General features: G+C 40.6%; 1 protein-coding gene across 3 annotated transcripts in view; it reads right to left on the reverse strand.

Annotated features, from left to right (window-relative positions):
• The window catches only part of PRKCH (protein kinase C eta), a 244160-nt gene that overhangs the window by 150600 nt on the left and 68786 nt on the right, over positions 1-24774 (reverse strand). For all 3 annotated transcript variants that reach the window (XM_033187812.1, XM_033187813.1, XM_033187814.1), the window contains exon 2: positions 22884-22947. In XM_033187812.1, the coding sequence (XP_033043703.1) occupies positions 22884-22947 (64 nt within the window). The remainder of the gene's footprint in view (positions 1-22883; positions 22948-24774) is intronic.

The raw sequence follows: 24774 nt of genomic DNA on the forward strand, positions 1-24774 counted from the left end.
GAGAAAGGAAGAGTCAGGGAAGAATAGGATGATCCACAGCCTTCAGAGCTGCAGAAGTCAAAAAGTGTGGGCTCTGAGGTGGAAGAGTGATGAATAACATCAAACACAACACAGATGTCCAATAAGATGGGGCCTGGAAACTGCTTACTGGATTTGGCAATATAGATGCCCTCAGTGACCCTATCAAGTGCTACTTGAGCAGGATAGTGGTGAGGGAAGCCAGAGAGCTTAAGTAGCAGCTGGAGGAGAAAATAGAAGGCAATGAAGTAAAGAATTAGTATGTAGGCTGTACTCTCAACACAACTGGATGAAAAAGAGGAGACAAATTAGAGTAGCCAAGGAGATTTTTAGGATGAGGAGGCACAGCCATGTTTACAGATCAGAGAAAGAAAACGAGAGAGAAGGAAATGGAGAAGTTAAAGAAAGGGAAGCAAAGTTCGTGAGGAAGCACAACTCTTTAGCAAAAGCAAGGACAACTGTCCTCTGGAACAGAGGCTAAGGACTAAGGATGGGTGGGAATGCAGATAAAGTCAGCGTAGTTGACAGAAGTCACACCTGATGCAATTTTCCTGATTAAGTAGGATCTAAGCCACCTGCTTAGAATATAGGCACAGGGTACATGGGTGGCTTAAAAAGAATGATGAAGGTTTAGTCATCACTGAAGGGAATGGGAGAAGGAGCTGGGGGTGCTAGGGACCACCACTCAGAATAGAGGCCTAGGGTTTGTAGTCGTTTGAGGCACCCAAAGGGAGAACATGAAACAGAACCAAATGCAGCAGCATGGTCACACGAAAGATTGCACAGAAAGGAGAGGTACACTTTGTAATTAGGAAGTGTCTGGGCAAAAGAGAAGCAGGGGCTGAGTAGAAAGTTGGTGGTGAGATGCAGATACAAAATGTTTGTCAAGATAGTTGGCTGTAAAAGGGGGAAAGAAATAGGATGGTAGCTAAGGATACTACAATCAGGTGAACAATTTTTTTTTTTTTCTGTCTTAAAATCATCACAGGAGAATCAGCCAAAGGAGAGCAAGGGACTAAACGAAGTGTGGTCAGACCAGGTAAATGAACATGCAAGAATGTGTTAAGAGGCCAAGAGAGGATGGATCCACCCAGGAAAATGTGTAGCTTCTGTAGGAAGAGAGGTTCCCTGGCAACCAGCAGAAAGGAAGAAAAGAGATGGCCACCCTGAGGGACTGCGGGCACATAAAGATGGCAGATCTTGCAGGATTTTCTCAGCAGAGTAAGAGAAAGAGAATGTGAGTGGGAAAAAAAGTGAGAAGGGGCATTCAGGTGTAAAAGTTTTGCTGAGAAACCAACACAAGAAGATTGCTTCCATTTTTGCTAAGTATCTGCTTAATACCAAGAATTTATATGCCATGGGTCCAGACAGCACCATCCAATCATCTGTGAGATGACTGCTCAGGTCAGGCATTGGCATAGCAAGCATGAAGGAAGATTAAAGGGTCAAGTGACCCCTGGGCATCACTGAGTTAGCACTGCAGGGATGACCCCACAGTCTGGGCTAGAGAGAGCACTGAGTAGATAAGTAGGAGCTTATGGTTCAGATAAATTAGCAGAGGCCAGGGTCAGGTCATATGGGTTTTGTTGAAGTAACATAAGGATGGAGTTATAGAAAAGCAACCTATGTTTGAAATCCAATTTGGGTCTTTTTGTTTATTTTCTCTATTTTCATTTTTCTATTTGTCTTTTTAAAAATTTTCCATGTTTGTACTTAACATATGGAATATAGTTATAACAGTTTTAATGTCCTTATCTGCTAATTGTAACATCTGCGTTAGTTCTGGGTCAGTTTTGATTGGTTGATTTGCTCCCATTATGGGTTGTACTTTCTTGCTTCTTTGTACATCTGGTAATTTTTGCTTGGATGCCAGACATTGTGGTTTTTGCCTATTGAGTGATAGTGTTGTATTTCTATAAAATCAGCTTTAATCTTGGACACAGTTAAGTTGGTTGGAAATAGTTCCGCCCTATCAGATCTTGCTTTTTAGATTTAAAGCCAAGCTCAGTTGGGTTAGTTAGTCCCCACTAAGGAGGCAAGGCCCTTCTATGTACTCTACTCTACCCAATGCTCCATGACTCTTGAAGTCTTCCAGTCTGGTTGGTGGCAGAAGCACTATTCCTGGCCCCATGTGACCACTAGAAACAGTTATCTTTGCTCCTTTTGAATGGTGCTTTCCCCAGACTCAGGCAGCTTCTTTACATTGATCAGTTCTCAGAACTTTGTAAATCTCCAGAGTTATCTCTTGGTGCAGCTGTCTCTTCTCTAGTACCGTATCCCATGATCTCTAGCGGCCTTAGTCTCTCTGGACTCTCAGATCCATGTCTTCAACTCGGGGAGTCTGGTGGGCTCCACATGGTTCCCTTTTGCCTGTACTATGGCTTGGAAACTCTTTTAAGTCAGTATGAAAAAACTCATAGGTCTCACCTCATTTGTTTTCTCTCTCTCAGGAATCACTGGCCTTTGTTGTCTGATGTATCTAGTGTCTTACAAATCATTGTTTCATTTATTTTGTCTGTATTTCGTTTTTCACATGGGAAGACAAATCCAATACTTATTTTAGCATCTTGGCCAAAAGTCAAGTCTCCCTATAGATTTTAAACTGAAAAATCCGAACTATCCCATCAGTTTAAGGCCTAATAAATACATGTGTGGCTGACTGGAACAGGCATCCTCAAGTGTTAGGTGCCTGCCCTGTCCACTCTTTTATGTGAAGAGTTACTCTATGTCACGCCATAATCATCCATTGACACCATTCCTATCTTGGTCACTGAGGACAAGGGACTGGGACATGAACCAAAGAGACATGTAAAGGATGGGCATGAAGGTGGTGTCCTCTGAGGTGGCTCAAAGGTCTGCACAGTGAAGACAGCCTCTGTTGGACGGGATGGTCTCTTGGAAGTTGCTGGGGCTCAATCCTTGCTGAGTTCTGATGCACTTTCCCCAGAGGCCCACTGCATACCCAGGCTTGGAAGTCCTGACATTCAAATGACTGAAGGCCTAAAGAAAAGACAGCATCCACAACATCTCATACTTTCTGTCCCTTTGCAATCATTCTCATTTTCAAAATTCATCTGTGCACAGCTCTTCCTGGCAGGCTTCATGAGCCCAAGCGATACAGCTATTGACATGGTTTGGAATTAGCCAGGCACACTGGTCAGTGTTGATAGTGAAAGGCAATCAGAACAATAGGAAATGTGACCAACCAAGGGACCTGGCCGTGATGGCTATGTTTATGTGTAGCTACCACAACAGGGATACAGGTCGGGTACATTGCCTACAGGTAATGCTTATCTTTGAAATTAGAAGATAAGGAAAGCTCTGGGAGAGAGGAAAAGTGCATCCAATAATATGCTGGGTACTGCAGAAGGAGTAATTTAGCCACATCAGTGCTTTTTGCCTCACTGCATGGGCCACAATTGGTGCTGGAAGCAAGAAACAAATACACAGTTAGAATCCATTCACCAGGATCACCCCAATACCCCTAGAATCTAGGGCCTAGAGAAAAAGAGCCATTAACAGGATGAAACCTGTCAGACTACCCCGAAGCAGCTGAGCCTAGCAACAGCCCATCAGACTTATATTACCCTACAGGCAGGCAGCATGGAGCAGAGTAAAAAGATTAACCCAAATCCACTCAAGTTAATCAACTGTTTGTCAACACATGTTCCCATTTCACATGCAATGACATTGTAATTTTACCTTCAAAATGCCTAAGAGATATTTTAATTAATAATCAAATACTAGATTTAAAGTGGATTTAACATATCACCATTTTTAAGAACGGGGTGGTGGTGAAGTCCTAAGGGAAACAACCTAACGAGCAAACAAAACCTGCTTACAGACTCAAGAGATGCCATCTGGTCATTCAAAGACAACCAAGCCAGTACAATTAAAACCGTAACAGTCAACACACACTTTAACTTATAACTGAGAAGCTAATTTAATAAACTAAGGCGAATATTTGGGAAAAGGCCAAATGCTGTGAAAATACACAGAGTGAACCAACTCAATTTATTGGTGAATAAATAACAAAACAAACAACCACAGCCACTCCAAGTTGATAGGCAGCATTTGATCAGGTCATGAGGCTGGTGACCAAACCTAACAAGCTCCTAGTAACAGGAGGAAAAGGCAGACGACAGGGACCAATGCTGCCTGACAATGTGCAATGCTGGCCCTGGCACTTACCATTCAATCTCTAGAGATAAGAAATTAATAACAAGTAGCAGATACAATCTGCTTTTAAAACATTTCTTTTTCCTGGGACCTAGAAACACCTTATAAACATTAACTCATTTTTTTTTTGTTTTGTTTTTGAGACAGGGTCTCACTCTGTCACTCAGGTTGGAGCACAGTGGCACAATCATGGCTCACTGCAGCCTCAAACCTCAGGGTTCAGGCAATCCTCCTGCCTCCCAAGTAACTGGGAATACAGGGGCACACCACACACCACCATGCCTGGATATATATATATATATATATATATAATTTTTTTTGGTAGAAATGGCTGGCATCTCACTACGTTGCCCAGGCTGGTCTTGAACTCCCGGGCTCAAGCAATCCTCTTGCCTCAGCCTCCCAGAGTACTGGGATTACAGGTGTAAGCCACTACCACTCATTTATCTTAACAGAACTACAGGGAGAAGGTTCTCATTGCATTTCTATATCTGTACTAAAAGAATCAGCCAGAGTAGGGATGGGTTTCAAACATATCCCAAAGAGCAATTCCTTGAACCCATGGCTGGGTCGGGCTATACTGGAGAGTAGAACTCCTGATCTGTGTTCTGCTATCTACCAGCATCCCCATGGAGCACCCATGGCAGTGTGCATGCCCATGAACAGGGCTGTCTACGCCCACAGCCACCACCCCCATGGCACAGTTGGTCTTCACCAGGAGAGGCAATGTGGCAACATCAATTAGCTGGACCCTCAAGGAGTGGCTTGGGAAAAGGTATGATATTGGCTCTGGTGGGCGGATTCAGAAATAGGCCAACATATTCCCTGTGGCCCAGTGAACAGGAAACTGATAAAGCAGCACACACTCTCCTCAGAGTTAGTGAATCCTTCCCACACCTTCCCCACCCAGCCCTGGAATTCTCTCTTACCCACAGCTTTATGGATGATAGCTCCTACAAAAGGCATCTAGAAACTCAGACCTGTAAGTACATGACACCCTCCTAGAATATGACATCTATTCGGTGACGTTCAATAGCTGTCTAGGATTTCTGAAGCAGTGGCCGAGAAAGGGGGCTTCTGTAATCACATTTTTCCAGTATCTTTGAGATGATTCACCACCAAGTACATGGAAGTAAATGGGGCACCGATTTCCTTCCCGAGTGGGTGGGAACATAGTCTGCATCAGATCCTAATGCTACACTTTGTGGGAGTGTGCTTGTGTGCATAAGCTCACGTAACCTTCACAGCAACCCTGGGTGTAGGTATCATTAGTCCCTTGTTTTACACATAAGGCAACCTTATTGCTTAAGGTCACGCAGCAAGGAAGGACAGGCAGCAGAATCAGGTCCATCTGATACAAAACTGATGATCCTCCCCTACTCATGCCTCTATCTCCAGCACAGCTACAGATCCCCAATAGCAATTCCCAGGAAATTTTGACTGTAAGGACTAACACTGACACCAGAAATTAACTTTTGGGGGGCATTCAGGGAACTGTAGGCATCACCTGAAAGCAGGCTAATCTTCTGATCCAAACAAATTGAAAAAATGAAGAGATTTCTCTCTCCACCATGCCCCCGAAAGCTCCCCAAAGCAGTGAGACTCTGTACTACCCAAAACCTAGAGTGGGAGTGCCGCTGAGTAGAATGGGATGCCGAACAGTGCAAGAGAGACACCTGTATGGTATTCCACAAAGGGAAAGTATTTTCAGTTTTGACTCCAGTAAAGAAGTGATCTTTCTCACTAAAACATGTTTCCAAGTCCCCCCCAAGGCCACTGCACACTGCCCAGTAAACACATGGGACAAATGCTCATATTCAGGATTGTAAAGTGAGGCCAGAGAAGGAGGCAAAGAGGTGTGAAGTCAGAGGAAATTCAGACAACAGGAGATGTGGGACACTGGAGAACCCTTCCCTGTCTGAAGAGTTCAAGTTGGAAAACCTCAAAAGCATTATTCTATGCTGCATACAAAGCAAAACTGGTCTGCAGGCTGATTTCAGCCCATCGGCAGTCTGTAATACCTGGTTAGAGAAAGAGGCACAGACAGACAGACAGACACAGCCAGCATGCAGTCAATATTCTGCATATCGAACAAAAGGTTCCATAAAGGCTGTACTTAAGCGTGACCTTCAAGCATTCAGAAAGGCTAAGACCAAGCACGAAGGAATTAAAAGTCTCAAATGAGGACGTCCAACACCTGAGGAAGAGGCATGGAAAAGTGACAGCTCCAAGACACATTTGAGCAGGGCCCTGAAGCTGTTCCTTTCACACTCTGGCTGAGTGTCCCCACTAGTGAGGCTGGGTGTCCTCACTGAGGAGGGGCTGGAAGGGGACAGTAGAGTCCTACTGAATTGCCATTCCTTAATATGTTTAATGAAATCAGTACGGTTCCCTCCCAGAGTTAAGCTTCAGTCTTTGTCGATGAATTCCTTCTGAAGTCCTACGTTAGAACCCCTCCAAGCAGTTACATTCTCCTGTGCCTGGGTGGATCCCAAGGAACCTTTAGATAAGATGGTGGTATCAGACATGCAATCCCGCCTTCAGAATGGTAGGGTATTTGGACTTACATATAAGAGCTACTATATCTTTCATAATAAATGCATTATTCATTTTACAGAGACACCTGAACTCATCATCTGAGTATTAATTACTAAAATCCCTATAACCTTAAGATTTAGATAGGTAAACTAAATGGTCAGAGCATGAGAATAGTCTCTGATGAACAGAATGACCACTTTTAAATGAGTCCCTACTCTAACACCCCTCCTTGCTTAAAACTACCCTATTCCTGCCCACCATGTAAATGGTGGTTGTTCTCCCTTTCTGAGTAGCAGATACATCTCATAATACAAACTGTGCCATAAGCATCAGCCCCAGATCAAAAAGTGAGATCTTGTAGCGGATGCAGAAGGTCATGAAATTGACTAATACACTGCTCCAATCACAGCAAACCCCTGACAGAGTAAATCTCGGATGTCGAGTTCATCACCAACAAAGAGGAGACCAACACTGGTGGAGTCATGCCTGTCTACTGGAAAAACTGATGAAATCTTCACATCTTTTTGCAAAAATAACCCTGCTCGGCACAATGCTGAGAAAGTCAGCATGAAGTGGAAGCTGTTATCATGCTTTCAAATCAGTCAGAGAAATACATACTGAGTTATGTGATCCATTCTTGGTTCTAAGAATTAGCACACAGGTGCCACTGGAACACAAACACTGATAAATATAAGATGAATGAAATTTCCTTTCACAAGTGTTGTCATTTTAAGAACAGCATTAATCAAACCTTTTTAAAGATATATACTATGAAAAAAATTGTGGCTCCCATTTTAACTGGAACCACTTTCAATTGCCTTTTCCTGGTCTCAGTTACCCCACGAAAAAGGAAATGCCTGTAACTTGTCTCCAGTCTAACTGCTGATGGGCGGCAAAGCCAACATTCCCATCCTGATTTTATCACTTTCAAGCCTGGCTTGAGTCTCCACATTAGCACTGAGTGTTTGCAGACATTAACAAGGCCTGTAGCTGCTGAGTCTCATGTGCCCCCCTAACAATGCAAAAACTGTAACCTGACCCTTGTTACAGCATTTCAAAAGGTTCTTAAAATAATATATTTGGGGTTTTTGTCAACTCTTAAAAGACTACTCCAAAGCAATACACTCCCCTATACATTTTTTTTTCCTATGTGTGTTTTTCAACTAGCAAATCTCCCAGCCACCAAAACTTTAATCAAATTAGGTATAATTTAGGATACAACAGGGGTATCCAAATTGGCCAACCACTGGAATCAGCCAAGGTGCTTATCCGAATCCTGTTTCCTTGGCCTCTTCCCCAGAGATTCTCATTCAGACTGGGTCCTGAGAATCTGTATTTTTCAAAATTCTCAAATAATTCCATTGCTTTAAAACAGATCCTCTTGGCATTTCATATTTTTTGAAGGTCCTATTCTCAGTACTTGGTAAATCCCAAATCTTAGGACTCACATAATGGAAGCATCCACATTTGCATGAAACAAGAAGTATCATCAAAATTCAGTAAGAATTAACCTTCCAAAAGCTATATACTAAGTCCCTATAAGGTACCCAGACTGGGCTCCAAGCTACCTACCTCTCCAGTTATTTAGTAGAGATGTATCACTAACACTTATTAAAACTCCTCAACAAATGATAGTTCACCACAAGTTCAAGAACAGAAGATTTGGCCAGGCATGGTGGCTCACACCTGTAATCCCAGCACTCTAGGAGACCAACGGGTATGGATCACTTGAGGTCAGGAGTTCGAGCCCAGCCTGGCCAACATGGTGAAGCCCCGTTTCTACTAAAAATAGAAAAACTAGCCAGGCGTGGTGCTGTGCGCCTATAATTCCAGCTACTCAGGAGGCTGAGGCAGCAGAATTGCTTGAACCCAGGAGGTGGAGGTTGCAGTGAGCTGAGATCGCGCCACTGAACTCCAGCCTGGGTGACAAGAGTGAGACTGCCTCCAAAAAAGAAAAAAGAACAGAAGATTCCAGCTGTGCCTAAATTTTTTGACAAAAAAAATTTTATTTTTGATGGGTGAAGTGCTCATATAAGAGCAATTTCTTAATAACCCATAACTAGAACTGAATTACAGTTAATTATATTTAGCAGTGCATGGACTGGTTATAGATTCCCAGACAGTCAGTTTGAACTTTTAATGCTTATTAAGCTGGGGATTGGCTCCTAATTTAGCTTAGAACAAAAAGAAACCATGAGGGAATTCACAGAACTGGAGAAAGTCGTTATCATGAATTCGGAATGATTTCAGTATTAGCAAAATACATCAAGTGATAAATAGATGTGATGTTGTGCTCTTCAAGCCCCTAACCAATGGGGAAAAGATGCTCAGTGAGCCATATGGTAAGCCAGCACCAAACATAAGTGAACATCACTTAAGTGACAAGGGTATGTTCTTGAAGAGGGAAGTGACATTAGCAGGGTACCAAAGTTGTGCCAACAACCATGTGGGCACCTCCCCTGACCTCAAAGCCCAGCTACACTCCTCTCCCTGCTGTAACCCTTACAGTTTTTGTACTTCCTGTTCCCTATCCCAACAGACAGACTCAAGGTCCACTCCCTCCCTTTCTTTAGACCTCTGGCTCAAATGATACCTCATCAGAGGGGCCTTCCCTGACCATCTGTTTGAACAAAACAGCATACGTATAGGACTCATCTCTGTCCCCTTACTCTGTTTTATTTTCTCCACAGCATGTACCACCTGTGGAGGTACATATTATGTTAACCTTTCTAATTGTTTATGTCTCCACATACACACCAAATTCTGAGTTCTGTGAAAATAAACCAGTGTCATTACTAAGTACATACATACACACATGCATGAATATATACATCCATTACATAGTTTTCTACATAAATACTCTGTTGGTGGGCAGGTGGGTGGGTGGATGGATGGATGGATGGATGGATAGATCAATCCACTAAACCTAAGTGGTGATAACATACAAGTATTGCTTGACCCAGAACATTTTGTAAACAAATGAAAATTCCTAGAGGTGGCAACTGATTTTCTCCAAAATTCTATGAGAACTAAGTTTCCACTTACAAAATCTAAGGCAGTCTCTTACATATATAAAGAATGTATCTGCAACCTCAGGCCACCGTTGTTCATGCCCCACACTCCCCGTCAACTTCATGCAGTGGGTCATCCACTGCTGACTTGAGACCAGAACTCTCAGACATCAGGATGAAAGAATGATGTTGAAGATGAGCATCATGGGAGAAGGGAAGAAGCAGGTCTTCCTACCTCCTACCTGTCCACTGACACAGAGTGTTATTAGAGAAAGCTTAGGAAAAGGGTTACCAACGCAAGTGGCCTGGAAAACAGAAACTCTACTGTCTTGTTCATTTGAAACAAAGAGAGCAGGGAGATAAGGTGTTGCTGGAAATAAAATGGAAGTATAATGAAAACAGACGCTTGAGCAATTAACTTTTCTATCAAAAAATTAAATCATTCTTATTTTACCCAAACCTCAGTTCCATTGAGAGAATACCACATCACTATAATTTCAAGGCAAATACAATAAAGCTTGAAAAAAATTAACAAACGAGTCAGCCTCTGTTTTTCAAGAACCTTGATTACAAAAGGAGAATGCTAGTCAGTAAGTGAGTGCCACAGAAATGTCTCCTGAGGTTCTGTCCATGGATCTTGAGCTGTTGTTGAGGTTCAGCTTTTAGTGCTTACAGCACTGACCACTTGCTCAGAAGTATCGTGACTACCTTGTTCAGCTCAAATCAAGCAAAGGTTTAGCATGAAGCTATTTGTGACAGGCAGCTCTAAAGTTAGAAACCACCATAGGCTTCTGAGTTGTTTTGGTGTCACTTACTGACCTTATTTTTATGAGAATAGGCATATAACAAAAACTGGCTGAAAAAGTACAATGCACAGTAGAAATAATCAGAAACAAAAAGAAAGTTTCAAAAAAATGACAATTCTGTCACCTGTATCACCTAATTGTATATATTTTTTCTGATTATAACATACACAACTATGTGTCAGTTCCTTCTCCCGGTGGTCATTAAAATTTAAAGCACTGGGCTTTTGAAAGAATATAAGAAAAAATTAACCTAGAAATTATAAAATTTTTTTGGTCTGAGTACCCCTTTATAGTCTTAAAAAATATTATGACTCAAAGAGTTTTGCTTTGAATGGATTCTATTGATATTTGTCACATTAGAAATTTAAATGGAGACATTTAAAAATATTTATTAATTTATTAAAAACAATAACAATTCCATTACATATTAGTATAAACATTTTAATAAAAGATAACTACATTTTCAAACATTCCCCCAAAGATGAAGAGAGCGGCATTATTTTACAATTTGCAAATCTCTTTAATGTCTGACTTAAAAGAAGACAGCTAGATTTTTTTTGAGAGCGCAGTGGCGCGATCTTGGCTCACTGCAACCTCCGACTCCCTTGTTCAAGCGATTCTCCTGCCTCAGCCTCCCGAATAATTGGGATTACAGGTACACACCACCACACCCAGCTAATTTTTTTGTATTTTTAGTAGAGACAGGGTTTCACTATGTTGGCCAGGATGGTCTTGATCTCCTGATCTCGTGATCCGCCCGTCTTGGCCTCCCAAAGTGCTAGGATTACAGGCGTGAGCCACTGCGCCGGCCCTGACAGCTAGATTCTCATATCTGCTCTGTATTCAATCCATTGCAAAGTTGTTCTAGTTGAAGTGCATGAATACAGTCCAGCCTCACACAGAGTAATTTAAAAATATAATTTTAATAGATTTTTCAGATAATTGCAGATATTCTTCTTTAATATCACATAAAATTAAACAAGGAGTAGTTTCTCAAAAGTTGGTTGCAGTGTAAAACTGTATCAATGAACTTTTCATACTTTAATATCCATTAGTCTACCTTACGCTTTCAAGAGATCCTTGACCCATACATGATTTTATAACATCTCGTACTGGCCATTGTGAAAATATGTGTTCACTGAATCATTGGAAGTCATCTTCTAAATGCTGACATATCTCATAACACAATTTTTAAAAATTACAATTGTTAATAACAACAAACTCACGAGAAAAGAGTAAGTACTGGGAAGTTGTCAAGCTCACAATGGTGGATATAAACTTTCCAAAATTCTAATTATGTTGTGCAGGCTCTAATTTTATCACTGGCAGCAAATACTTGCATTTGTTTTCCTTGAAGTAACACGTGCAGTTCACTCGTTTTTTAGAAAATGTCTGACAAATTTGCCAGTTCCATAGTATGGTTTGTCTGTCATTCTTTCAAAGGAAAAATGGTGTTCCATGCAAAAAGTGGCTAGCTCAGCTAACAACTCAATCACACAACAGTATTTCGTATGAAGCAGGAATGCTTTTAGCATATTTCCCATTTTGTCACACAGAATGTTACAAAGATATACAGTCAAGGATTGACCTTCAATAACATGAATAATGTTTACTGTTCCATCAAAGACATTCTTAAGTGAAACTAGATTTTTTCCTCCTGCAATTGTGTGGCCATCAAGAATACAATGATGACTTTATAGTTTGGTGCCATGGTTTTACTCACCATTTCTCTTTTGCACCATCGGGGCAAATGTCAACACAGTGGGGAGAAAAAAAAGGATGAATAAAATGTTCGTATTATAAGGAAAACAGTTTTGAACTGCAGACTTCCTGAAAATGCCTCTGGAACTCTCAGAAGTCTGCAGGATCACACTTTGAGAACGAATTTTAAAATTTCCAACAAAGCCGCTACCTAGTTTTTTCATTCATAATCAAAATAAAAGAAGTCGGTACGGTGAAGCCAATGATGACTGGGGTATAGAAAGGCAAATAGAGCTATCATACCTATGCTGAACTCACTGATTTTATTTTTATCTTCTGAGTTCTAGCTTAAGATGTACTTTTTTTTTTTTTTTTTTTTTTTTTTTTTTTTGAGACGGAGTCTCGCTCTGTCGCCCAGGCTGGAGCGCAGTGGCCGGATCTCGGCTCACTGCAAGCTCCGCCTCCCGGGCTCCCACCATTCTCCTGCCTCAGCCTCCCGAGTAGCTGGGACTACAGGCGCCGCCACCTCGCCCGGCTAGTGTTTTTGTATTTTTTTTAGTAGAGATGGGGTTTCACCGTGTTAGCCAGGATGGTCTCGATCTCCTGACCTCGTGATCCGCCCGTCTCGGCCTCCCAAAGTGCTGGGATTACAGGCTTGAGACACCACGCCCGGCCGCTTAAGATGTACATTAAGAGAAGCTACTGACAACAAAACTTGAGCAAATCTTAAACTCAATCTGCCTAGAGCTTTCTGTCCCATCCATGCCTAATGTCTGAGAACACTGCACCTTTCCTGGGTGAATGTCGGTCCTCAGGTTTAAGGAGGAGGAACCCAAGGGAAGCCTTGCAAAAAGACATCATCCCAAAAGACAAGACTCTCCAGAGGGTGGGATTATGCTACCCTGAGGACAGTTTTCCTGTAAGATGGAATAAAGAAAAAAACTAAAATGCTGCCCCCCAATCCCCAAGTCCCCAGATAGCTGGATGGTGTAGAAAGATCCTGGACCTCAGCATTGCAACCTGAGCTTGTGTCCGGGCTCTGGCACTTACTATCCAGGAAAGACCATAGCAAATTAGCGTTACTGAGTCTGGTTCACTATTTGCCTATTGAGAATTACATCAGCCTCAGAAATTTGTTATAGAGAGAAAATGGAATAATGTATAGCATGGTATGAACATGTAGAGGTACTCAATTACTAGGTAAGAGGCTATCCTGCTACCAGGAAATAAAATGAGGGCTCCTATTGCTATTTGCTAAATTACAAGCCAACTCCAGTGTTTGGTCCTCAGAAGGCATTCAACGAATGAGCTAGATATTATGGAGAAGAGGAGAGAGCATCTATGACAAGGGACAATTAGTCTCAATTTAAAAACATCATTCATCCCTTTCCAGTTCCTATTCTTCCATTCACTCGATTCCTTTCTTTCTCTCCTACCCTGTCTTCAACCTGATAGCCACAACTGCTTAGACCAGCAAAAAACAAACACAAAAACTAAAGTGGTCACTCATTCTTCAAGCTAATATGCCAAAAGAATAAATTTTTTTAAAGCTACATTTAAAAAAAATTAAATCAACAACTTGTCACCAGGCTTGAAACCTGAGAAAGGAATGCTATAAATCAACTACCACCAGAGATCACTTTTTCTCTTTAAAAATGACATGCATCTGAAGTGTTGATACAGTGGGTAACTGTGGGCTGCAGCTTCAAAACAGTAACACATGCTTTATCTGCCTTGTTGGTCCATGTGCCACAATGACTTAGCAGAGAACATAATTCTTTGTAAACCACTGGGCTTGAGACACGAAATGTGAGCTGAAAACTGAGGCAATGGGACAAAAAGAAAAAGATCAGACTCCTATTCTGCACCACTGTGCACTGCCTTACTAGAGAGAAAAAGCAGATGCCAAACTTTAAGTGTCTTTCCATCGTCTCCCCAGAAGAAATGTGTATCTGTTCCGAGTTATGTATTAAATGTCTCAAATAAGGAACAATTCAAGGTTTTAGCAGAAGTAAAAGTTTTTTTTTTTTTTTTTTTTTTTAACAAGCTTCAAATTCACAAACAACAGGTTCTTTGTCAGGGTTTTGTTTTTGAGGAAGTTTTTCTTCCCCCAAAACTGGTACAAAATAGAACACCTTTATGTTTGCTTTGGGAACTCTGGGGAAGAAACAAGTACACGAAGAACCTTTGTCGTACTATCTTTATAAAGATACTTCTACCATTAATCCTTCTGATTTACCTTATTCTTTCAGGAAACTATCTTAAAATTAAACTTTGCAACTGCAAAATGTTATGTAATTGTTAGTAGGAGATGATCTACTTGTCATTCATTGTGAGTGAGAACTGGATGATGGAACAAAAGGAATTATCTTCCTCACTTCTTCCTGCCTGCAGTTTTTGACTCACAGCTTATCATTTATTTAGCACTTAAAAAAAATCTTTCTGAAGCACAGTACTTTAGTCATTTCCAATTTTTAACTTAACTTTTCATAATACATAAAAACTGAGAATTATGGATAAAATATATACATTTAAAACCCCTCCAGCTTTCATTTGTAAGTGAAAAGAGGTATCATGTTCAAGCACAAGCATCATTTTGATGTCATAACCCAGATTCTTGTTTTTAAGAGGCAGATATTCTTGAAATTTGTCATTTTATTTTACTTTTTAACTCATTAATGAAAATTTCAAATACATGCAAAAGTAGAGTAGTATAATAAACCACATGCAACATATAATCATCACCCAGCTTCAGTAAACAACTCATGGCTAATGGGTTTCAATTCTATCCCATTTCCTCTGCCCACCTCTGCATTATTCTGAAGTAAAGCCCAGATGTCATATCATATCATCAATAAATATTTTTAAGTGTATTTCTAATGGATGTTCATTTTGTTTTAAGCAACCACAATACCACAATCACACCTAAATAACATAAACAATTCTGTAATATCCTCACAGATCCAGGCACTGTTTCCATTTCTTCACTTACCTCCTGGGAGTTAATGTTTCTTTTATAATTTGTGTTTGAATTAGGATAAAACGTGGCCCATATATTGCAAATGATTAATATGCCTCTCTCTTGTTATTTTGGTTCTCTTTCCTTCACTTTCTTCTTCCAATGTATGGTAGAATAAACCAAGTCTCTTCTCCTGTAAAATTTTTCCACAGTCTGGATTTTGCTGATTACATCCCATGGTGTAATTCAAAATGCTCCTCTGTCCCCTGTATTTCCTCTTAACTGGTGGTTGGATCTGGAAGGCTGACTGGACTCAGGCTTGATTTCTGGGCAAAACTACCTCTGCTTTTTGGTGAGATCACAATGTTGTGTGGGCTTCCATCAGGAGACACATCATGTCTGGTTTTTGCTTTGTGGGCCAACCATCTAAGTTTGAGGTTCCCTGAATCCAAACAAACTTCATTTACTGCAAACTATGTTCTCTTCAAATCATAAAATCTTACACCATATTTCTTAGTAGCATAATAATCCAGCTACATCTTTTTGTCCTCACATAAGATGATGTCATACTTTAATTTCTTTCTGTTGCTGCTCTTCCAATTAAAGCAGTTATGAGTTTAGCTTAATGCATTTTCTTCAGTTTCCATCGTTTCAATCTATTCTTTTTTTTTGCCACTCCACTCTTTCAGATAAAAATTAGTCCAACATAGTGACAATCATACAAATGGCAACAATGACAGCATCTAAAGGCTGCATTAAAAATCTAGGGCTGTTTCATCACCATAATAAATTTCAATTTGATCAGACTTCAGATCCAGTTCTTAGCTCCAGGAATGCTTAGTTAGACTAAAGATTGACATTAGACAGCTTTTTCAAAATAATACATCACTTCTACTTCTGCCTCAGTGCCTAGGGGAATTCTGCACACGATGGAGAGTGACCCCTTTAACAAGATGAACAACAGTGAGGGGTTTCTGATCCAGTTGATAACTTTATACCTTGGGCTCTGTGAGGACTTCCACAAAGCAATGATTGTAAAAGAGTTTTTCTTGTTCTATGTAAGTTCAATGAAGACCCCTCACTGTAGGTTTTGAGTAGGTTCATCTGTTCTTTTTACCCCAGCATTAGGCGTAAACCTGCACACAGCACACTGTATCATCAAACTTGGAAGAAACCACTGTTACCACCAATGCAAACACTACTTTTCAAAGCCGTTTGTGTTCTGTTCTTTCTTCTAACTTCATTATCAAACAGTTTCGTGCCCATTTGGAAGACGGTAAACCATCTGGTGAAACAGTCCTGGCATACAGCAAGCACTCAGGTACTATTGCACAAGTAATATCTTAGCAAAATGGGTGTTCATTAAGTAAACCTTCAACAGAGTTTGGTTGGTTTGATAAATTATAATCCATGAGCCAAAGTCCTTAAATGTTAATGCTCCACAGAGTTCTGCTGCTGGTAAGCTTTGGTTTTCTTGCTAAATCTTCTCATTGGGCCTCTTTATTCATGTGCCTATCTTCCACCTGGCACCTGGAGCAACACCTCAGGCCCAGGCATCTTGCCAAACTCTGGAATCTTATTTCCAATTTCTCCTAGACATTGTAACTTAAATTTCCCACAAGCACCCCAAACTCTACTTGTCCAAAGCTGAATTCATCATCTTCTCCCAGTTTCTACCCTGGTAAATGACTCTGAGGCACCATCTGAGCATCATCTGAGATTTCTCTTTCCTCATCCCCCACATCCAGTGGATTGCGAATTCCTATTGATTTTACTACACAGACATCTCTCAAAGCTGTCCCCCTCCTCTCCACCCCTACATATTCCAACCTAATTCAGGCCCTAATAATCTTGCCCTGAGACAACCTTTCAAGTCTCTATAACGGTTCTCCACACCTTAGATCTACTCTTATGAACTAACACCCCTTCTCCACCCTTGAACCTATGGCCACCAAATCAGATCTCTGCTTAAAACCTTTCACTGGTATCTTATCATTTCTATTAGCCTAGAAGTGGTGTGAACATGTAATCTGTTGTCTGACCTGGCACCCTTTAGAAAGTGAACAGTGGCACTGTTGTATAATCATTCTGGTGTAACCAACAAACTGAGCCTGTCCTGGGCAAGCCCACACTTAAGCCCCACCCCAAAAAATCTGGCCACATCCCCCCATCCCACTCCCCAATCTTCAGCACCTCCACACTCCCCACCTTTAGCACCTCCACACCCCTTTTCGTTTCTTGTACAAACTGTCTCCCTCTCTAGGCACAGTCCTATTTATCATTCAGACTTGCTTTAAACATCACCTCCCCTGAAAAGCTTTCTCTAAACCCTCCCAGCCAAATTGATTACACAGTCCCATGTGCCAACACTGGGACATGAACTGGGCTTATTCCTGCCATGGGACCTGGCTCCCTGCAGTGCATACGTAATATGCATCTGCCTTCCCTCCTATGAGCTCCTGTGAGAGTTTCTATGTCTTGTTCATCTGTATCTCTCCAGCATCTATGATGTGATTACAGGTCTGCACCCAGCAGGTTTTTCTCATGTCATTTCTCAATCACGTCTTACATTTAACAAAAATGTTTTTGCCTGAGCTAATTCAGTATAATTAATGAAAAACTTAAAAATGAGACAGAATGAGGTAAGTAGCAGTCAGTAGCCCCAATGCCAGTCCTGTATATCACAGACCACAGTCCAATTTAAGTAATTTCTTTTAAAAGGAGATCTTTGAGATTATAGAATCTGAGCTTATGGCAGAACCCCCATAGGAGATCATGAAAACAGGCATAGAGATAAACCAACATTATGCTAGTTCCATGAAATTCTTGAGGCTTCTTGTATAAAATAAAGTCTTTTTTTTTTTTTTTTTTCTGAGACAAGGTTTCACTCTGTCACCCAAGCTGGAGTGCAGTGGCATGATTTCAGCTCATTGCAACCTCCACTTCCTAGGCTCAGGCAATCCTCCCACCTCAGCCTCCCAAGTAGCTGACACTACGAGTGTGTGCCACCACACCTGGTTAAGTTTTATATTTTTTGTAGAGACGGTGTTTCACCATGTTGCCCAGGCTGGTCTCAAACTCCTGAGCTCAAGCGATCTGCCTGCCTCAGCCTCCCAAAGTGCTGGGATTACAGGTGTGAGACACCATGCCTGGCCATAAAATCAATGTTAAGATAAAACAAACTTGCTAAGTATATAAGATGGTCCTGGGGCAGGGGTAAGGGAAATGACTGGGATCTTCTTGCTGTGACAATAGGAACATGGAAATGAAAATCCCACTAACATACCTTCATATAGTACTTTATAGTTTGCAAAGCACTTCCCTATATATTATATCATCTGACCTTCAAGACAACCCCGTGAGACAGACTGAGGATCAGCCAACATTTCCTGAGCTTTGACAATGCCTCCAGGATCCCAGGACAATGCCCTTTTCACAGCCCAAAACACACTGTGCAGGCCTGACCTTATGCTGCTTTTCCGTGAAGGCTTTCAGCATCCAAGATGGGAACCAGAGCTCCAAATGTTCCACCAGCCAACCTGTCATTTTATGGCTGGGCATAATCTAACGTGGCTTCCAGGAGTGAGGCCAAGCTAGGGACATGCTCGCAGTGCCAGGCCCAGGTTACTGTCACAGCTGTGGCAGGCACATGGCGGGGGTGGTGAGGGGGGGTGGAGGCGGGCTCCATTTCCTTCTTTCTTATCACAAACAGAGAGGCAGCCATCACGTCCTCTGCATGTGACAAGGGAGCTGTGTTTTAAAGGCAGCAGCAACGTGTAAGCTCAAGCTGAGCCCCAGTCTAGGAGCCAAACTGAAAAAACAATGCACCCACAGAGACACAGAGAACAGATCTGGGGTTCCTAAAATATATCCGACCCATAGATTTCAACATTAAAATTTCAGCATTAAAAGTCTATTTCTTATGGATAAAGCAGCTCTTCCAGCATCTTTTAAAATATGCAAACACACCTAAGAGGAGTAGAGTACTATGACATCAATCTCTATCACTTTAATGTGAATTAGCCTATGAATTCACTGTCTTCCTTATCACCAACTCTTTCTGGACAGGGACCACTGGGCTTCTTGCTGCAGTAAGAGACAACTGTCGGCAGACAGAAAGGACTAGCTTAAAGCAAAGATGGAATTACCAAAGATAAACTCAATTCATCTCACAATTTCACCCAGGGTCAGCTCTGAAAGAAACAATTGCAATGACCTAGTTAGAACTCAGCCCCAGTATGACTTACCATTTCGTTCTTCTTATCACTGAAACTAATAAATAAATACAATGAGAACAACCAGATGTATTTGGTAAGCATTTAGTCCTAGAGAGTTGGCACGGCTCTAAAAAAGTCATGTAATGATTATGGCACAATCCGACCTGGTCTAACATGCATCGCCTTACTTCACTGGCCCCTTGTAACTTAATGCAGAGAGGTGATTCAGCTCATTCAGAATCTTACCCACTCCTCCTCCTGGCCTCTTTCTCTCTGTTGTGTTTCTTTCTACCATAGTTGATCCATGTTCTATGTGCATGATGAGAATGTTTTATCAACAATGTTCCATAATACTACATTCATTTTATTTGACTAGACTAGGAAGAAACTCATTTTTCTCTGTACATAAAAGATACCAAGCAAAGCAAAAAGACCTTAGAGCAGGCAGAACACCCACCAAACTGTAACCTGGACAGTTTTTTTTTTATGACAAGTATTTCAGGTTTCTGCTAAATCCAGGTTTGTGCAAAAAGACAAGATTTAATAATGGAAACAATATATTGAAAAACTTTAACATTAAAACAATTCACCCACATGAATGCGAATGGTTGGCTGAAAGGAACAGAGAAAACTATTTCTCAAAGAAAGTATAACCCAATTTTGCAAGATGCCTATACCAAACATACAAACCATTAAGCCACATGCTTAAAAATCTTCATGAGGTTTGAGTAATAGTGAAGTAGCTTGATATGGACCAACCCTCCCAACAAACTATTAAAATACCTGGAAAATATATTTTAAAACAACTAGTTGATGATGTGAGAGAACAACCAAAAACATGCACAAACAAGAGAGAATTTGACACGTGAAAGAGGGAAACTGCATTAGGTGAGACCCACATTTGTAGGGCTTTTCTCCAGATTATTCCCCAGGTTGTGCAGGGTTGGGTAAATAGAACTCAATATGGAACCACAGTTTTATTGGCTTGAAAACAGAATAGACAAAATTCAAGACTACCAGATAACTAGATATTGAGGAAAGAAAGCCTGGAAAGATGGGGCCACAGAAAGAAGAACCTCCACATATGTAAACTCTTCAAGTCCTCACATCTTCCTAAATTGTGCATGTGCAAGGGAAACTCTAAGAGGTCCAGACAGGAGCAAGAGCTAGAACGCTGAAAGACAGGAACTGAGATTTCAGCTGTTTCCCACCCATAGGAGAAAGAGAAGTTTGAGTGTCATAAAATTAAAGGGCTTAAAACACCTTGGGATTTCTACCAAAACCTCACACTGGCTATGCCTTATGAGCAAACACTATGTCCAAGGACGATAACTGACTAATGTGACTATAGATGGGTTTAAAGATACTCAGGATTATCAAGTGTCAATTCCCCTCCCTTCTAACTGATCTATAGGTCCAACACTACTTCAATTCAAAATACAGCAGGATTTTGTCTGGAAATATATAAGTTGATTCTAAAACTGACATCAAAATGCAAAATACCAAGAATAGCTAAAATAACCTTAAACATACAAAAAAGAACAAAGTTAGAGGGCTCATACTATGTAACCACAAGACTCACTATAAGGCAACAGTAATGAGAGACAGTGTAATACTGGCATAACGATGGACAAATAGATCAACAGAACAGAACAGATAATCCAGAAACAGACCCACATTATATGGTCAACTGATTTTCAACAAAGGTTCCAGGGTGATTCAAGTGGTCGGGGGAGACTTTCCAATAAATGGTGCTAGAACAACTGCATTAGTATATTGAAAAAAAAAGTGTTTCAACTCCTCTGTCACATCACACATAAATATTAAGAAGGCACACAGACCTAAACAGAAAACCTAAAACTATTTGCTTCTAAAAAACAAACAAACAAACAAACAAACAAAAAAACAGGAGAATATCTTTGTGACCCTATGACAGAGAGATCTCTTAGGACATAAAACATACGAACTACAAAAGATGAGATGATTAATAAATTGAACTTCATAGAAATTTAAAACTTTTGCTCAAAGACACCATTAAGAAAATGAAAAGGCAAGCCACAGACTGGGAATAAGTAATCACAATACGTATTTCTCACAAAGGGCTCATATCCAGAAAATAAGAACTTCTCTAAATCGATAATAAAAAGACAAATCCAATTTTATAAAATAGGACAAAAGACTGGAACTGAAAATCATCAGAAAAACAAACAAATGGCCAATAAACACATGAGAAATGCTCAACATCAGGGAAATGCAAATTTAACCCACAGGATATAATTTCATACCCACTAGAATGTCTACGATGGAAAGCAACAGCCATAGAAAGTGTTAATGAGGATATGGAGTAACTGGAACTCTCATACATTGCTGGTGGGAGTGTAATAAAACCACTTTGGAAACCATTTGGAAATTTCTTCTGAAGTTACACATACACCTACTTTATTACCCAGCAATTCGACTCCTATATAATCACCCAAGAGAAATGAAAGTGTTATGTCCAGGAAAATTTATGTGTAAGAAGGTTAATAAAAGTATTATTCATAATAGACAACAATAGGAAAAATCCCAAAAGTCCACTAAGAGGAGAATGGGTAAACAAATGGGTGCTACATTTATATAATGGGATACTACTCAGAAATAAAATGAAAAAAATACTGATGTACACAATGATATGAATCTTCTAGAAAGTATGCTGAGTGAAAGAAACCAGACATAAAAGAGAACATACTGTATAATTCCATGTATATGAACTTCTAGAGTAGGTAAAACCAACCTGTGGTGAAATAAAGCACTTTACGTATTGCCTTTGGTAGCCGGGGATTGAAAAAGGGTACAGGGAAATGTTCACAATAATGGAAATGTCCTATATCTTGGATTGGGCTGCTGATTATGCAGTTGTGTGCATTTGTCAAAATTCAAATTGTTCACTTCTGATCTATCATTTCACCCCCATATAAATTTTACCTCAATTAAAAAAAAAAATTGGATGGGGGAGTAGGGAATATGGTAGCTAGAGATGAGGAACAGAATCCCTTACAGGTCACAAATGAGATAGAGATTAAAAAGAAGATAACTGGATCCCTAAATTTCTTTCATAGACAAACTAAAAGGTTGGCACAAAACCAAAGATGTAAAGTAGAGTTCCACAGTCATGAACCAAAAAGACGCAAAAACCATTCAGCTACAATGACACTGAATAAAAACAAAAACTCAGTGAGTGTGTTAAATGAAATGTGAGATTGCCAGATTTAGCAAATATATTTAATTTGGCAACCTGAACCAATAGACCACTGGGCAACAAAATACTAGCCAGCCCAACTTAAGAAAGTGATTTTTTTAAGCATCTCTTACAACATGCTCTTTTTTATAATTTCCATGATAGAAATTCCTACTGAGTATAAGCCAGGAGTATGTATTACATATATTCTGGAAACTACCCAAAACTCATTCTTACCTTCAGTGAAACTCCCTGTAAGGGTTATTACCACGAATACTTTGCCTTCTGGCTCGAGATCCACCTAGAAAGAGAAAAAAAAATGTATATTTTAGTATTAAAATATTTTTTGTGGGCCTTAAACAATTAATCAAAGAGAGACCTAATGTGTAAATCACAGCTACAAATCAAATAAATCTAAGTCTTTCATTAAACAGTAGTGGGGCAGGGAAACAAGTGAAAGCTCAAAAAACTGTAAAGATTGAAAAGCAAATCTAAAAGAAACCACATTTTTTCAGAGTTTCCTTCCTTTTAAATTGTACTCTCTCCCATTTTTGGCTTGTCATAATATAGAGAGGCACATCCACATACTTGGTAATTGTTTTTGAGACCTCCATATCTTATGCATATGGCTTATAAGAGCAGCATTTTACTAAACCACATGAAGAATATGAAATAGAGAAATAATGGTAACATACAAGGTAATGAACACATGTGGCTTGGTCAACTGCAAATCTTTAGTTTTATGGAATAAAATGTATAAAGAGTCTCTGCTACAATTTTCCACCAAAGTCTAGTCAATCTTAAGGAAGCAAGGGGGAAGGAAGTTTAGGAGCCTTGCACTCACTACTTTTTTTTTTTTTTTTTTTTTGAGAGAGGTAGTTTCACTTTGTTGCCCAGACTGGAGTGCAGCGGCATGATCTCAGCTCACTGCAGCCTCCGCCTCCTGGGTTCAAGAAATTCTCCTGCCTCAGCCTCCTGAGTAGCTGGGATTACAGGTGTATGCCACCACACCTCATCAGTTTTTGTATTTTTTAGCAGAGATGGGGTTTCACCATGTTAGCCAGGCTGGTCTCGAACTCCTGACTTCAAATGATCCTCCTGCCTCAGCCTCCCAAAGTGCTGGGATTATAGGCATGAGACACTGTGTCGGGCTGCTACTCTTGACCAGTCACGGGAGTATCAACATACCTTGAAGTTACCTATCAGCTGAAATATCAAGACATGCATTCTGCAAGCAATGCAGCTTGAAGTCTTTTCATGTGGTCTCATCCTCTGCATATAGTCCAGTTTCCTGAAGACCCCATGCAGCATGGTGCCCAGGATGAACAGCACCCTCTGGCTCTGTTCTGATCACCACTAGCTGAGGTGGATGGATTCCCCTCTTCCTACCAGATGCTAACTTCGCTATCCATGAACACCTCTAGGCCTTGCATTGTGAGGCTCTTGTGGACTCAAATATATGAATTTACAATTGTCCTTAAATAAATCTTTCCAGATTCTGCCCATGGCTCCATTTTTATTTTATTTTTCTCTTTTTTTTGGCTGTGGTTCCATTTCTGCCTTTGACCTTCCATCTGAAGAGAAGCCTGACTTATAGAGAAGCTTGAGTGGAGATACAAATGATCATTTTTGGTTGAATATTAAATTTAAATAAGCTGCAAATAAGTCACCTGGTACAGTGGAAAGTGCCCCCTACTAGACCAGGCCAAGAACTCTAGTCTGATTCTGTCACAGCTGGTTCTGGACCCTGAGCAATGTCCTTTACCACACTGAGCCTCACTCTTCCAATCTGAAAAGTCCATGGCATCATTATTTAGTATTTCTTCTCTTTTCTTTTTTTTTTGAGCCAGGGTCTCACTGTCTCCCAGGCTGGAGTGCAGTGGCACAATCATAGCTCACTGCAGCCTTAAACTCCTGGCCTCAAGCAATCTTCTGCCTCAGCCTCCCAGGTAGCTAGGACTATAGACATATGCCACCATGCCCAGCTTGCTTGCTTATCTAGGTACGTATGTATGTATGTATGTATGCATGTATGTATGTAGAGACAAGGTCTCACTATGCTGCCCAGTTTAAACTCTTAGGCTCAAGCAATCCTCCCACCTCAGTCTCCCAAAGCACTGGGATTACA

The sequence above is a fragment of the Trachypithecus francoisi genome, unplaced genomic scaffold (assembly GCF_009764315.1).
Source record: "Trachypithecus francoisi isolate TF-2019V2 unplaced genomic scaffold, Tfra_2.0 Lachesis_group3, whole genome shotgun sequence".
Lineage (NCBI taxonomy): Eukaryota > Metazoa > Chordata > Mammalia > Primates > Cercopithecidae > Trachypithecus > Trachypithecus francoisi.